At 60.4% G+C, this 15,000-nt stretch overlaps 1 protein-coding gene across 1 annotated transcript in view; it reads right to left on the bottom strand.

The window, feature by feature from the left end:
- The window catches only part of mrps9 (mitochondrial ribosomal protein S9), a 32,786-nt gene that overhangs the window by 11,260 nt on the left and 6,526 nt on the right, over positions 1 to 15,000 (bottom strand). Inside the window, exons 3-5 of the mRNA XM_064970586.1 lie at positions 14,996 to 15,000; positions 14,879 to 14,909; positions 14,523 to 14,602 (exon numbers count right to left, since the gene is read on the bottom strand). The exon at positions 14,996 to 15,000 is cut by the window's right edge and continues 58 nt beyond it. Of these exons, the coding sequence (XP_064826658.1) occupies positions 14,523 to 14,602; positions 14,879 to 14,909; positions 14,996 to 15,000 (116 nt within the window). The remainder of the gene's footprint in view (positions 1 to 14,522; positions 14,603 to 14,878; positions 14,910 to 14,995) is intronic.

Below are 15,000 nucleotides of genomic sequence, written 5' to 3'. Positions count from 1 at the left end.
GGTTGGGGTGGTCAGGTACCCCTGGTTCCCCTCAGCAGTGGGCAGGGGGTAGTCAGGTACCCCTGGTTCCCCTCAGAAGTGGGTAGGGGGTAGTCAGGTACCAACCTTCCCCTCAGCAGTGGGTAGGGGGTAGTCAGGTACAAATTCCCCTCAGCAGTGGGTAGGGGGTAGTCAGGTACCCCTGGTTCCCCTCAGCAGTGGGTAGGGGGTAGTCAGGTACCTCTGGTTCCCCTCAGCAGTGGGTAGGGGTAGTCAGGTACCTCTGGTTCCCCTCAGAAGTGGGTAGGGGTAGTCAGGTGGGTCCCCTCAGAAGTGTAGATGGGTCAGGTACCCCTGGTTCCCCTCAGCAGTGGGTAGGGGGGGTAGTGAGGTGCCCTGGTTCCCCTCAGTAGAGGGTAGGGGGAGTCAGGTACCCCTGGTTCCCCTCAGAGTGGGTAGGGGGTAGTGAGGTACCCTTTCCCCTCAGTAGAGGGTAGGGGGGTAGTCAGGTACCCTGGTTCCCCTCAATCTGGGTAGGGGTAGTGAGGTACCCTGGTTCCCCTCAGCAGATAGGGGGGCGAGTGAGGTACCCCTGGTTCCCCTCAGAAGTCTAGGGGTAGTCAGGTACCCTGGTTCCCCCTCAGGTGGGTATAATAATGGTTCCCCTCAGCAGTGGGTAGGGGGTGGTCAGGTACCCTGGTTCCCCTCAGCACTGGGTAGGGTAGGGGGTAGTCAGGTACCCTGGTCCCCTCAGTAGAGGGTAGGGGGTAGTCAGGTACCCATGGTTCCCCTCAGTAGAGGGTAGGGGGTAGTCAGGTACCCCTGGTTCCCCTCAGCAGAGGGTAGGGGGTAGTCACCAGGTTCCCCTCAGTAGAGGGTAGGGGTAGTCAGGTACCAGGAGGGTAGGGGGTAGTCAGGGACCCTGGTTCCCCTCAGCAGAGGGTACCAGGGAGGGTACCCCTGGTTCCCCTCAGCAGTGGGTAGGGGGTAGTCAGGTACCCCTGGTTCCCCTCAGCAGTGGGTAGGGTAGGGGGTAGGGAGGTACCCCTGGTTCCCCTCAGAAGGGGTAGGGGTAGTCAGGTACCCCTGGTTCCCCTAAGCAGAGGGTAGGGGGTGGTCAGGTACCCCTGGTTCCCTTCAGCACTGGGAGGGGAGGGGTGGTCAGGAGAGACCCTGGTTCCCCTCAGCACTGGGAGGGTAGGGGGTAGTCAGGTACCCCTGGTCCCCTCAGCACTGGGTAGGGGGTAGTCCAGGTACCCCTGGTTCCCCTCAGCAGAGGGTAGGGGGAGTAGTCAGGTACCCCTGGTTCCCCTCAGAGAGGGAGGGGGTAGTCAGGTACCCTGGTCCCCTCAGTAGAGGGTAGGGGGTAGTCAGGGACCCCTGGTTCCCTCAGGAGGGTAGGGGTGGTCAGGTACCCTGGTTCCCCTCAGCAGTGGGTAGTCAGGTACCCCTGGTTCCCCTCAGCAGTGGGTAGGGGAGTCAGGTACCCCTGGTTCCCCTCAGCAGAGGGTAGGGGTAGTCAGGGGTTCCCTCAGCAGTGGGTAGGGGTCAGGTACCCCTGGTTCCCCTCAGCAGTGGGTAGGGGGTAGTCAGGTACCCCTGGTTCCCCTCAGAAGAGGGTAGGGGTAGTCAGGTACCCCTGGTTCCCCTCAGCAGTGGGTAGGGGGAGTCAGGTACCACTGGTTCCCCTCAGCAGTGGGTAGGGGGTGGTCAGGTACCCTGGTTCCCCTCAGCACTGGGTAGGGTAGGGGGAGTCAGGTACCCCTGGTCCCCTCAGTAGAGGGTAGGGGTAGTCAGGTACCCTGGTTCCCCTCAGTAGAGGGTAGGGGGTAGTCAGGTACCCTGGTTCCCCTCAGCAGAGGGTAGGGGGTAGTCAGGTACCCTGGTTCCCCTCAGTAGAGGGTAGGGGGTAGTCAGGTACCCTGGTCCCCTCAGTAGAGGGTAGGGGAGTCAGGTACCCCTGGTTCCCCTCAGCAGAGGGTAGGGGGAGTCAGGTACCCCTGGTTCCCCTCAGCAGTGGGTAGGGGGTAGTCAGGTACCCTGGTTCCCCTCAGCAGGGTAGGGTAGGGGGTAGAGGTACCCCTGGTTCCCCAGAGGAGGGTAGGGGTAGTCAGGACCCCTGGTTCCCCTCAGAGAGGGTAGGGGGTGGTCAGGTACCCCTGGTTCCCCAGGGAGCAGGGTAGGGTAGGGGGTGGTCAGGTACCCCTGGTTCCCTCAGCAGAGGGTAGGGGGGGTAGTCAGGTACCCCTGGTCCCCTCAGCACTGGGTAGGGGGTAGTCAGGTAGGTTCCCCTCAGCAGAGGGTAGGGGGTAGTCAGGTACCCCTGGTTCCCCTCAGTAGAGGGTATTCAGGTACCCTGGTCCCCTCAGTAGAGGGTAGGGGGTAGTCAGGTGGTTCCCCTCAGTAGAGGGTAGGGTAGGGGGTGGTCAGGTACCCCTGGTTCCCCAGCAGTGGGTAGTCAGGTACCCTGGTTCCCCTCAGCAGTGGGTAGGGGTAGTCAGGTACCCCTGGTTCCCCAGCAGTGGGTAGGGGTAGTCAGGTACCCCTGGTTCCCCTCAGCAGTGGGTAGGGGGTGGTCAGGTACCCCTGGTTCCCCTCAGCACTGGGTAGGGTAGGGGTGGTCAGGTACCCCTGGTTCCCCTCAGCACTGGGTAGGGTAGGGGGTAGTCAGGTACCCCTGGTCCCCTCAGAAGTGGGTAGGGTAGGGGGTAGTCAGGTACCCCTGGTTCCCCTCAGCACTGGGTAGGGTAGGGGGTGGTCAGGTACCCCTGGTTCCACTCAGCACTGGGTAGGGTAGGGGGTAGTCAGGTACCCCTGGTTCCCCTCAGAAGTGGGTAGGGGTAGTCAGGTACCCCTGGTTCCCCTCAGAAGTGGGTAGGGGTTAGTCAGGTACCCTGGTTCCCCTCAGAAGTGGGTAGGGGTAGTCAGGTACCCCTGGTTCCCCTCAGCAGTGGGTAGGGGGTAGTCAGGTACCCCTGGTTCCCCTCAGCAGTGGGTAGGGTAGGGGGTGAGGTACCCTGGTTCCCCTCAGAAGTGGGTAGGGGTAGTCAGGTACCCTGGTTCCCCTCAGCAGTGGGTAGGGGGTAGTCAGGTAACCCCTGGTTCCCCTCAGCAGTGGGTAGGGGGTAGTCAGGTACCCCCTCTGTCCTGAATGGTTCCCCTCAGCAGTGGGTAGGGGGTAGTCAGGTACCCCTGGTTCCCCTCAGAAGTGGGTAGGGGGTAGTCAGGTACCCCTGGTTCCCCTCAGCAGTGGGTAGGGGGTAGTCAGGTACCCCTGGTTCCCCTCAGAAGTGGGTAGGGGGTAGTCAGGCACCCCTGGTTCCCCTCAGTAGAGGGTAGGGGGTAGTCAGGTACCACTGGTTCCCCTCAGTAGAGGGTAGGGGGTAGTTAGGTACCCCTGGTTCCCCTCAGTAGAGGGTAGGGGGTGGTCAGGTACCCCTGGTTCCCCTCAGTAGAGGGTAGGGGGTAGTGAGGTACCCCTGGTTCCCCTCAGTAGAGGGTAGGGGTAGTCAGGTACCCCTGGTTCCCCTCAGAAGTGGGTAGGGGGTAGTCAGGTACCCCTGGTTCCCCTCAGAAGTGGGTAGGGGTTAGTCAGGTACCCCTGGTTCCCCTCAGAAGTGGGTAGGGGGTAGTCAGGTACCCCTGGTTCCCCTCAGAAGTGGGTAGGGGGTTAGTCAGGTACCCCTGGTTCCCCTCAGAAGTGGGTAGGGGTAGTCAGGGGGTTCCCTCAGCAGTGGGTAGTCAGGTACCCCTGGTTCCCCTCAGCAGTGGGTAGGGGGTAGTCAGGTACCCCTGGTTCCCCTCAGCAGTGGGTAGGGGGTAGTCAGGTACCCCTGGTTCCCCTCAGAAGTGGGTAGGGGGTAGTCAGGTACCCCTGGTTCCCCTCAGCAGTGGGTAGGGGGTAGTCAGGTACCACTGGTTCCCCTCAGCAGTGGGTAGGGGGTGGTCAGGTACCCCTGGTTCCCCTCAGCACTGGGTAGGGTAGGGGGTAGTCAGGTACCCCTGGTTCCCTCAGAAGAGGGTAGGGGGTAGTCAGGTACCCCTGGTTCCCCTCAGCAGTGGGTAGGGGGTAGTCAGGTACCACTGGTTCCCCTCAGCAGTGGGTAGGGGGTAGTCAGGTACCCCTGGTTCCCCTCAGCAGTGGGTAGGGGGTAGTCAGGTAACCCCTGGTTCCCCTCAGAAGTGGGTAGGGGGTAGTCAGGTACCCCTGGTTCCCCTCAGCACTGGGTAGGGTAGGGGGTAGTGAGGTACCCCTGGTTCCCCTCAGAAGTGGGTAGGGGTAGTCAGGTACCCCTGGTTCCCCTCAGCAGTGGGTAGGGGGTAGTCAGGTACCCCTGGTTCCCCTCAGAAGTGGTTAGGGGGTAGTCAGGTAACCCCTGGTTCCCCTCAGAAGTGGGTAGGGGGTAGTCAGGTACCCCTGGTTCCCCTCAGCAGTGGGTAGTCAGGTACCCCTGGTTCCCCTCAGCAGTGGGTAGGGGGTAGTCAGGTACCCCTGGTTCCCCTCAGAAGTGGGTAGGGGGTAGTCAGGTACCCCTGGTTCCCCTCAGCAGTGGGTAGGGGGTAGTCAGGTACCCCTGGTTCCCCTCAGAAGTGGGTAGGGGGTAGTCAGGCACCCCTGGTTCCCCTCAGTAGAGGGTAGGGGGTGGTCAGGTACCCCTGGTTCCCCTCAGTAGAGGGTAGGGGGTAGTGAGGTACCCCTGGTTCCCCTCAGTAGAGGGTAGGGGGTAGTCAGGTACCCCTGGTTCCCCTCAGAAGTGGGTAGGGGTAGTCAGGTACCCCTGGTTCCCCTCAGAAGTGGGTAGGGGTTAGTCAGGTACCCCTGGTTCCCCTCAGAAGTGGGTAGGGGTAGTCAGGTACCCCTGGTTCCCCTCAGAAGTGGGTAGGGGGTAGTCAGGTACCCCTGGTTCCCCTCAGAAGTGGGTAGGGGGTAGTCAGGTACCCCTGGTTCCCCTCAGCAGTGGGTAGTCAGGTACCCTGGTTCCCCTCAGCAGTGGGTAGGGGGTAGTCAGGTACCCCTGGTTCCCCTCAGAAGTGGGTAGGGGGTAGTCAGGTACCCCTGGTTCCCCTCAGCAGTGGGTAGGGGGTAGTCAGGTACCCCTGGTTCCCCTCAGAAGTGGGTAGGGGGTAGTCAGGTACCCCTGGTTCCCCTCAGCACTGGGTAGGGTAGGGGGTGGTCAGGTACCCCTGGTTCCACTCAGCACTGGGTAGGGTAGGGGTAGTCAGGTACCCTGGTTCCCCTCAGAAGTGGGTAGGGGTAGTCAGGTACCCCTGGTTCCCCTCAGAAGTGGGTAGGGGGTAGTCAGGTACCCCTGGTTCCCCTCAGCAGTGGGTAGTCAGGTACCCCTGGTTCCCCTCAGCACTGGGTAGGGGGTAGTCAGGTACCCCTGGTTCCCCTCAGCAGTGGGTAGGGGGTAGTCAGGTACCCCTGGTTCCCCTCAGAAGTGGGTAGGGGGTAGTCAGGCACCCCTGGTTCCCCTCAGTAGAGGGTAGGGGGTAGTCAGGTACCCCTGGTTCCCCTCAGTAGAGGGTAGGGGGTAGTGAGGTACCCCTGGTTCCCCTCAGTAGAGGGTAGGGGTGGTCAGGTACCCCTGGTTCCCCTCAGTAGAGGGTAGGGGGGTAGTGAGGTACCCCTGGTTCCCCTCAGTAGAGGGTAGGGGGTAGAGGTACCCCTGGTTCCCCTCAGGAGAGGGTAGGGGTAGTCAGGTACCCCTGGTTCCCCTCAGAAGTGGGTAGGGGTTAGTCAGGTACCCCTGGTTCCCCTCAGAAGTGGGTAGGGGTAGTCAGGTACCCCTGGTTCCCCTCAGAAGTGGGTAGGGGTTAGTCAGGTACCCCTGGTTCCCCTCAGAAGTGGGTAGGGGGTAGTCAGGTACCCCTGGTTCCCCTCAGCAGTGGGTAGTCAGGTACCCCTGGTTCCCCTCAGCAGTGGGTAGTCAGGTACCCCTGGTTCCCCTCAGAAGTGGGTAGGGGGTAGTCAGGTACCCCTGGTTCCCCTCAGCAGTGGGTAGGGGGTAGTCAGGTACCACTGGTTCCCCTCAGCAGTGGGTAGGGGGTGGTCAGGTACCCCTGGTTCCCCTCAGCACTGGGTAGGGTAGGGGGTAGTCAGGTACCCCTGGTTCCCCTCAGCAGTGGGTAGTCAGGTACCCCTGGTTCCCCTCAGCAGTGGGTAGGGGGTAGTCAGGTACCCCTGGTTCCCCTCAGAAGTGGGTAGGGGGTAGTCAGGTACCCCTGGTTCCCCTCAGCAGTGGGTAGGGGGTAGTCAGGTACCCCTGGTTCCCCTCAGCAGTGGGTAGGGTAGGGGGTAGTGAGGTACCCCTGGTTCCCCTCAGCAGTGGGTAGGGGGTGGTCAGGTACCCCTGGTTCCCCTCAGCACTGGGTAGGGTAGGGGGTGGTCAGGTACCCCTGGTTCCCCTCAGCACTGGGTAGGGTAGGGGGTAGTCAGGTACCCCTGGTCCCCTCAGAAGTGGGTAGGGTAGGGGGTAGTCAGGTACCCCTGGTTCCCCTCAGCACTGGGTAGGGTAGGGGCTGGTCAGGTACCCCTGGTTCCACTCAGCACTGGGTAGGGTAGGGGGTAGTCAGGTACCCCTGGTTCCCCTCAGAAGTGGGTAGGGGTAGTCAGGTACCCCTGGTTCCCCTCAGAAGTGGGTAGGGGTTAGTCAGGTACCCCTGGTTCCCCTCAGAAGTGGGTAGGGGGTAGTCAGGTACCCCTGGTTCCCCTCAGCAGTGGGTAGGGGGTAGTCAGGTACCCCTGGTTCCCCTCAGCAGTGGGTAGGGTAGGGGGTAGTGAGGTACCCCTGGTTCCCCTCAGAAGTGGGTAGGGGTAGTCAGGTACCCCTGGTTCCCCACAGCAGTGGGTAGGGGGTAGTCAGGTACCCCTGGTTCCCCTCAGTAGAGGGTAGGGGTAGTCAGGTACCCCTGGTTCCCCTCAGTAGAGGGTAGGGGGTAGTGAGGTACCCCTGGTTCCCCTCAGCAGTGGGTAGGGGGTAGTGAGGTACCCCTGGTTCCCCTCAGTAGAGGGTAGGGGTAGTGAGGTACCCCTGGTTCCCCTCAGCAGTGGGTAGGGGGTGGTTCCCCTCAGGTGGGTACCCCTGGTTCCCCTCAGCAGTGGGTAGGGGGTAGTCAGGTACCCCTGGTTCCCCTCAGCAGTGGGTAGGGGGTGGTCAGGTACCCCTGGTTCCCCTCAGCACTGGGTAGGGTAGGGGGTGGTCAGGTACCCCTGGTTCCCCTCAGCACTGGGTAGGGTAGGGGGTAGTCAGGTACCCCTGGTTCCCCTCAGAAGTGGGTAGGGGGTAGTCAGGTACCCCTGGTTCCCCTCAGCAGTGGGTAGGGGGTAGTCAGGTACCCCTGGTTCCCCTCAGCACTGGGTAGGGTAGGGGGTAGTCAGGTACCCCTGGTTCCCCTCAGTAGAGGGTAGGGGGTAGTCAGGTACCCCTGGTTCCCCTCAGCAGAGGGTAGGGGTAGTCAGGTACCCCTGGTTCCCCTCAGTGAGGGTAGGGGGTAGTCAGGTACCCCTGGTTCCCCTCAGTAGAGGGTAGGGGGTAGTCAGGTACCCCTGGTTCCCCTCAGTAGAGGGTAGGGGGTAGTCAGGTACCCCTGGTTCCCCTCAGCAGAGGGTAGGGGGTAGTCAGGTACCCCTGGTTCCCCTCAGTAGAGGGTAGGGGGTAGTCAGGTACCCCTGGTTCCCCTCAGTAGAGGGTAGGGGGTAGTCAGGTACCCCTGGTTCCCCTCAGTAGAGGGTAGGGTAGGGGTGGTCAGGTACCCCTGGTTCCCCTCAGCACTGGGTAGGGTAGGGGGTAGTCAGGTACCCCTGGTTCCCCTCAGTAGAGGGTAGGGGGTAGTCAGGTACCCCTGGTTCCCCTCAGCAGAGGGTAGGGGGTAGTCAGGTACCCCTGGTTCCCCTCAGCAGAGGGTAGGGGGTAGTCAGGTACCCCTGGTTCCCCTCAGTAGAGGGTAGGGGTAGTCAGGTACCCCTGGTTCCCCTCAGTAGAGGGTAGGGGGTAGTCAGGTACCCCTGGTTCCCCTCAGTAGAGGGTAGGGGGTAGTCAGGTACCCCTGGTTCCCCTCAGTAGAGGGTAGGGGGTAGTCAGGTACCCCTGGTTCCCCTCAGCAGAGGGTAGGGGGTAGTCAGGTACCCCTGGTTCCCCTCAGTAGAGGGTAGGGGTAGTCAGGTACCCCTGGTTCCCCTCAGAAGTGGGTAGGGGTAGTCAGGTACCCCTGGTTCCCCTCAGAAGTGGGTAGGGGGTAGTCAGGTACCCCTGGTTCCCCTCAGAAGTGGGTAGGGGGTAGTCAGGTACCCCTTGTTCCCCTCAGTAGTGGGTAGGGGTAGTCAGGTACCCCTGGTTCCCCTCAGTAGTGGGTAGGGGGGTAGTCAGGTACCACTGGTTCCCCTCAGCAGAGGGTAGGGGGTAGTCAGGTACCCCTGGTTCCCCTCAGTAGAGGGTAGGGTAGGGGGTGGTCAGGTACCCCTGGTTCCCCTCAGCAGTGGGTAGTCAGGTACCCCTGGTTCCCCTCAGCAGTGGGTAGGGGTAGTCAGGTACCCCTGGTTCCCCTCAGCAGTGGGTAGGGGGTAGTCAGGTACCCCTGGTTCCCCTCAGCAGTGGGTAGGGGGTAGTCAGGTACCCCTGGTTCCCCTCAGCAGTGGGTAGGGTAGGGGGTAGGGAGGTACCCCTGGTTCCCCTCAGAAGTGGGTAGGGGTAGTCAGGTACCCCTGGTTCCCCTAAGCAGAGGGTAGGGGGTGGTCAGGTACCCCTGGTTCCCTTCAGCACTGGGTAGGGTAGGGGGTGGTCAGGTACCCCTGGTTCCCCTCAGCACTGGGTAGGGTAGGGGGTAGTCAGGTACCCCTGGTTCCCCTCAGCAGAGGGTAGGGTAGGGGGTGGTCAGGTACCCCTGGTTCCCCTCAGCACTGGGTAGGGTAGGGGGTAGTCAGGTACCCCTGGTTCCCCTCAGCAGGGGTGGGTAGGGTAGGGGGTTGGTCAGGTACCCCTGGTCCCCTCAGAAGTGGGTAGGGGGTAGTCAGGTACCCCTGGTTCCCCTCAGCACTGGGTAGGGTAGGGGGTGGTCAGGTACCCCTGGTTCCCCTCAGCACTGGGTAGGGTAGGGGGTAGTCAGGTACCCCTGGTCCCCTCAGTAGAGGGTAGGGGGTAGTCAGGTACCCCTGGTTCCCCTCAGTAGAGGGTAGGGGGTAGTCAGGTACCCCTGGTTCCCCTCAGCAGAGGGTAGGGGGTAGTCAGGTACCCCTGGTTCCCCTCAGTAGAGGGTAGGGGGTAGTCAGGTACCCCTGGTTCCCCTCAGTAGAGGGTAGGGGTAGTCAGGTACCCCTGGTTCCCCTCAGTAGAGGGTAGGGGGTAGTCAGGTACCCCTGGTTCCCCTCAGTAGAGGGTAGGGGGTAGTCAGGTACCCCTGGTTCCCCTCAGCAGAGGGTAGGGGGTAGTCAGGTACCCCTGGTTCCCCTCAGTAGAGGGTAGGGGGTAGTCAGGTACCCCTGGTCCCCTCAGTAGAGGGTAGGGGGTAGTCAGGTACCCCTGGTTCCCCTCAGTAGAGGGTAGGGGTCAGGTACCCCTGGTTCCCCTCAGCAGTGGGTAGGGGGTAGTCAGGTACCCCTGGTTCCCCTCAGTAGTCAGGTAGGGGTGGGTAGTCAGGTACCCCTGGTTCCCCTCAGTAGAGGGTAGGGGGTAGTCAGGTACCCCTGGTTCCCCTCAGCAGTGGGTAGGGGGTAGTCAGGTACCCCTGGTTCCCCTCAGCAGGGTAGGGTAGGGGTAGTCAGGTACCCCTGGTTCCCCTCAGCAGTGGGTAGGGGGTAGGGTACCCTTGGTTCCCCTCAGAAGTGGGTAGGGGGTAGTCAGGTACCCCTGGTTCCCCTCAGCAGAGGGTAGGGGGTAGTCAGGTACCCTGGTTCCCCTGGGTTCCCCCCTGGTTCCCCTCAGTAGAGGGTAGGGGGTAGTCAGGTACCCCTGGTTCCCCTCAGCAGAGGGTAGGGGGTAGTCAGGTACCCCTGGTTCCCCTCAGCAGAGGGTAGGGGGTGGTCAGGTACCCCTGGTTCCCCTCAGCAGAGGGTAGGGGGTAGTCAGGTACCCCTGGTTCCCCTCAGCAGAGGGTAGGGGGTAGTCAGGTACCCCTGGTTCCCCTCAGCAGTGGGTAGGGGGTAGTCAGGTACCCCTGGTTCCCCTCAGAAGTGGGTAGGGGGTAGTCAGGTACCCCTGGTTCCCCTCAGCAGTGGGTAGGGGGTAGTCAGGTACCCCTGGTTCCCCTCAGCAGTGGGTAGGGTAGGGGGTAGTCAGGTACCCCTGGTTCCCCTCAGAAGTGGGTAGGGGTAGTCAGGTACCCCTGGTTCCCCTCAGCAGTGGGTAGGGTAGGGGTAGTCAGGTACCCCTGGTTCCCCTCAGCAGAGGGTAGTGGGTACCCCTGGTTCCCCTCAGGTAGTCAGGTACCCCTGGTTCCCCTCAGTAGAGGGTGGGTAGGGGTTCCCCTCAGTAGAGGGTAGGGGGTAGTCAGGTACCCCTGGTTCCCCTCAGTAGAGGGGTAGGGGTAGTCAGGTACCCCTGGTTCCCCTCAGAAGTGGGTAGGGGTTAGTCAGGTACCCCTGGTCCCCTCAGAAGTGGGTAGGGGGTAGTCAGGTACCCCTGGTTCCCCTCAGCACTGGGTAGGGTAGGGGGTGGTCAGGTACCCCTGGTTCCCCTCAGCACTGGGTAGGGTAGGGGGTAGTCAGGTACCCCTGGTCCCCTCAGTAGAGGGTAGGGGGTAGTCAGGTACCCCTGGTTCCCCTCAGTAGAGGGTAGGGGGTAGTCAGGTACCCCTGGTTCCCAACAGCAGAGGGTAGGGGGTAGTCAGGTACCCCTGGTTCCCCTCAGTAGAGGGTAGGGGGTAGTCAGGTACCCCTGGTTCCCCTCTGAGGGGGTAGTCAGGTACCCCTGGTACCCCTCAGTAGAGGGTAGGGGGTAGTCAGGTACCCCTGGTTCCCCTCAGTAGAGGGTAGGGGGTAGTCAGGTACCCCTGGTTCCCCTCAGTAGAGGGTAGGGGGTAGTCAGGTACCCCTGGTTCCCCTCAGTAGAGGGTAGGGGGTGGGGTAGTCAGGTACCCCTGGTTCCCCCCCAGTAGAGGGTAGGGGGTAGTCAGGTACCCCTGGTTCCCCTCAGCAGAGGGTAGGGGGTAGTCAGGTACCCCTGGTTCCCCTCAGCAGAGGGTAGGGGGTAGTCAGGTACCCCTGGTTCCCCTCAGTAGAGGGTAGGGGGTAGTCAGGTACCCCTGGTTCCCCTCAGTAGAGGGTAGGGGGTAGTCAGGTACCCCTGGTTCCCCTCAGTAGAGGGTAGGGGGTAGTCAGGTACCCCTGGTCCCCTCAGTGAGGGTTCCCCCCTGGTTCCCCTCAGTAGAGGGTAGGGGGTAGTCAGGTACCCCTGGTTCCCCTCAGTAGAGGGTAGGGGGTAGTCAGGTACCCCTGGTTCCCCTCAGTAGAGGGTAGGGGGTAGTCAGGTACCCCTGGTTCCCCTCAGTGGGGTAGGGGGTAGTCCCCCTCCCCTCAGTAGAGGGTAGGGGTAGTCAGGTACCCCTGGTTCCCCTCAGTAGAGGGTAGGGGGTAGTCAGGTACCCCTGGTTCCCCTCAGTAGAGGGTAGGGGGTAGTCAGGTACCCCTGGTTCCCCTCAGTCAGGGTAGGGGGTACCCCTGGTTCCCCTCAGTAGGGGTAGGGGTAGTCAGGTACCCCTGGTTCCCCTCAGTAGAGGGTAGGGGGTAGTCAGGTACCCCTGGTTCCCCTCAGTAGAGGGTAGGGGGTAGTCAGGTCCCCTGGTTCCCCTCAGCAGAGGGTAGGGGGTAGTCAGGTACCCCTGGTTCCCCTCAGTAGAGGGTAGGGGTAGTCAGGTACCCCCCCTCAGTGGTTCCCCTCAGTAGAGGGTAGGGGTAGTCAGGGTTCCCCTCAGTAGAGGGTAGGGGGTCAGGTACCCCTGGTTCCCCTCAGTAGAGGGTAGGGGGTAGTCAGGTACCCCTGGTTCCCCTCAGTAGAGGGTAGGGGTAGTCAGGGGTTCCCCTCAGTCAGGGGGTAGTCAGGTACCCCTGGTTCCCCTCAGTAGAGGGTAGGGGGTAGTCAGGTACCCCTGGTTCCCCTCAGTAGAGGGGGTAGTCAGGTACCCCTGGTTCCCCTCAGTAGAGGGTAGGGGGTAGTCAGGTACCCCTGGTTCCCCTCAGTAGAGGGTAGGGGGTAGTCAGGTACCCCTGGTCCCCTCAGTAGAGGGTAGGGGGTAGTCAGGTACCCCTGGTTCCCCCAGCAGTGGGTAGGGGGTAGTCCCCCTCAGTAGAGGGTAGGGGTAGTCAGGTACCCTGGTTCCCCTCAGCAGTAGGGGTAGGGGGTAGTCAGGTACCCTGGTTCCCCTCAGTAGAGGGTAGGGGGTAGTCAGGTACCCCTGGTTCCCCTCAGTAGAGGGTAGGGGGTAGTCAGGTACCCCTGGTTCCCCTCAGTAGAGGGTAGGGGGTAGTCAGGTACCCCTGGTTCCCCTCAGTAGAGGGTAGGGGGTAGTCAGGTACCCCTGGTTCCCCTCAGTAGAGGGTAGGGGGTAGTCAGGTACCCCTGGTTCCCCTCAGTAGAGGGTAGGGGGTAGTCAGGTACCCCTGGTTCCCCTCAGTAGAGGGTAGGGGTAGTCAGGTACCCCTGGTTCCCCTCAGTAGAGGGAAGGGGGTAGTCAGGTACCCCTGGTTCCCCTCAGTAGAGGGTAGGGGTAGTCAGGTACCCCTGGTTCCCCTCAGTAGAGGGTAGGGGGGTAGTCAGGTACCCCTGGTTCCCCTCAGTAGAGGGAAGGGGTAGTCAGGTACCCCTGGTTCCCCTCAGTAGAGGGAGGGGTAGTCAGGTACCCCCCTGGTTCCCTCAGTAGAGGGTAGGGGGTAGTCAGGGTCCCCTCAGTAGAGGGTAGGGGGTACCCCTGGTTCCCCTCAGTAGAGGGAGGGGGTAGTCAGGTACCCCTGGTTCCCCTCAGTAGAGGGTAGGGGGTAGTCAGGTACCCCTGGTTCCCCTCAGTAGAGGGTAGGGGGTAGTCAGGTACCCCTGGTCCCCTCAGTAGAGGGTAGGGGGTAGTCAGGTACCCCTGGTCCCCTCAGTAGAGGGTAGGGGGTAGATCAGATAAAGAGGGCAGTGGAGCAGTGAGGGGGATAAACCCAACAGAACCACAGAGCACTCAACCTGGAAGACTCTTCCTCATACACACAGCCAGCTGTACACCCCAATGACTTGGCAGAGCTGTGTTTGTGTGTGTGTGATGTATTATGGGGCGGGGGGAGGTGTTGTGGCTGTAAATACATTACTGTGCACATGTAAGTATAGGTGTGTTTGCAGAGTTAATTAACACTCAAATGTTGGATTGTGATTCTTCCAGAGGTATTAAACAATACGTTGTGTAGTGAGAGAGACGCATAGAAAGAGGGGGAAACAGAGGGTGTAGTGACCCGTCCCCCTTTTAATCTCAGACTCAGTTCTCCCCTGCAAGGCACACTGGGGTGTTTGTTGTACATGGTCGGGTTGCACTACAGGGGTCCGGGCTGAGAGGGGGAGGGGGGAGAGAGAAAAGCCAAGAGTGGAGGAGGGTGAGTTCCCCGTCATGGAGAAGAGAAGAGAGAGAACAATAGAGAATGTAATGTTTACTGTCATTTTTTATTGGTTATTTCACTTTTGTTTATTATCGTTAACATATGTTGCCCATGTTTCCCGTGCCAATAAAGCCCTTAAATTGAATTGAGAGAAAGAGAGAGAGTAGTTTTCCCTCACTGACAGCCCTCCCTCCCTCTCAGTGGTCTGACATTCCTATTTTAACTAACATCAGGGACCCAGGAGTTGCTGCAAGGCATGGGAAGGGGGGTTGACAAGGGGGGTTGACAAGAGGACAAAATATTGCCAGGTTACACACACTTCTTATCTGCCAGAGAAACACACCTCTGTTCTAGGTCAAAATCAACCATATGAACAAGAGGGAGGTAAAGAGGGAGAACGAGCGGGTGTGAAGGAAAAATACAGAAGATGGAGGGATGGAGGGTAAGCTGAGTGGGTAGAGGTGGGTAGCTAATCTACAGCACCGGTCTCCAGGGACCCTCTACCTCTCTGGTGAAATCCCCAGGGCAGAGCAGCTCTCATCCAGGCACAAAGCCTGACTATCAGCCATGGTAGTCACCGAGCCAGGCCTGAAACACGATTTAGGACGGGACAGAGGGGCCCGTCACAGACACAGTCACGCCCCCTGCCTGTCTGCACCCCTCCCTACCTTCCACAACCCACCTCTCCCAAACACCCCCACCCCCCTTCCTCTCACATTGCTCCTACTCTCACCATCCCACCTCCATCCACATCGCTCTCCATACCTCCCCACCCTTCCCTCCCTCCTGCTGTATTCAGCTGTAGCTCTGGCTGTGTGTGTGAAATGGGATGTGACAGGAGCACCTTTCCCTGGGGATCAGAAGCCTCTCTCTCCCATAAATAGGGCCCTGGAGGCGAAGACTGGGGGCTTTCTACCTCCAGAAAAACATCCACCCTCAGTCTTTCTCCTCCCGGTCTCTCTCACACACACCCAGTACTCACGTGCATTAGAGAGTAGTAGGACTGCTTTCCTGTGTAGAACAGAAAGTGGAATGGCCGTCCATCTGCACCCCATTGGACAGCTAGAGGATATGTGTGTGTGTGTGTGTGTGTGTGTGTGAGAGAGAGAGTGAGTGAGCGCGTGAGAGAGAGACAGAGGGAGAAAGAGAGAGAGAGTTAGGCCATTGGTGTAAACCGCTTTACTTTGTCTAGCCCAATCACTGTTAGAGATTGAGCAAAAACTCAGAGAGGTCCCTCTGCTGGTGATGTTGTGAAAGTGCAGCTCTCACACAGAGTGAAAATGACCATAGGAGTAGAACAATCCGTCTCAGTTGTAAATCTATTTAAAAAGGACCCACCTCTCTGTTTTGGAAACACCTCATCCGGATGCTGGAAGAAAATATGAAGATTTTAAATCACTAATGAATATGACGTTTCTGAGTTAATACACTTCTACATGAGACGTCTAGTCTTACCTTCA

Source organism: Oncorhynchus masou, chromosome 7, assembly GCF_036934945.1.
Source record: "Oncorhynchus masou masou isolate Uvic2021 chromosome 7, UVic_Omas_1.1, whole genome shotgun sequence".
In the NCBI taxonomy this organism is placed as follows: Eukaryota; Metazoa; Chordata; class Actinopteri; order Salmoniformes; family Salmonidae; genus Oncorhynchus; species Oncorhynchus masou.
This window is presented reverse-complemented; position numbering and strand designations above follow the sequence as displayed.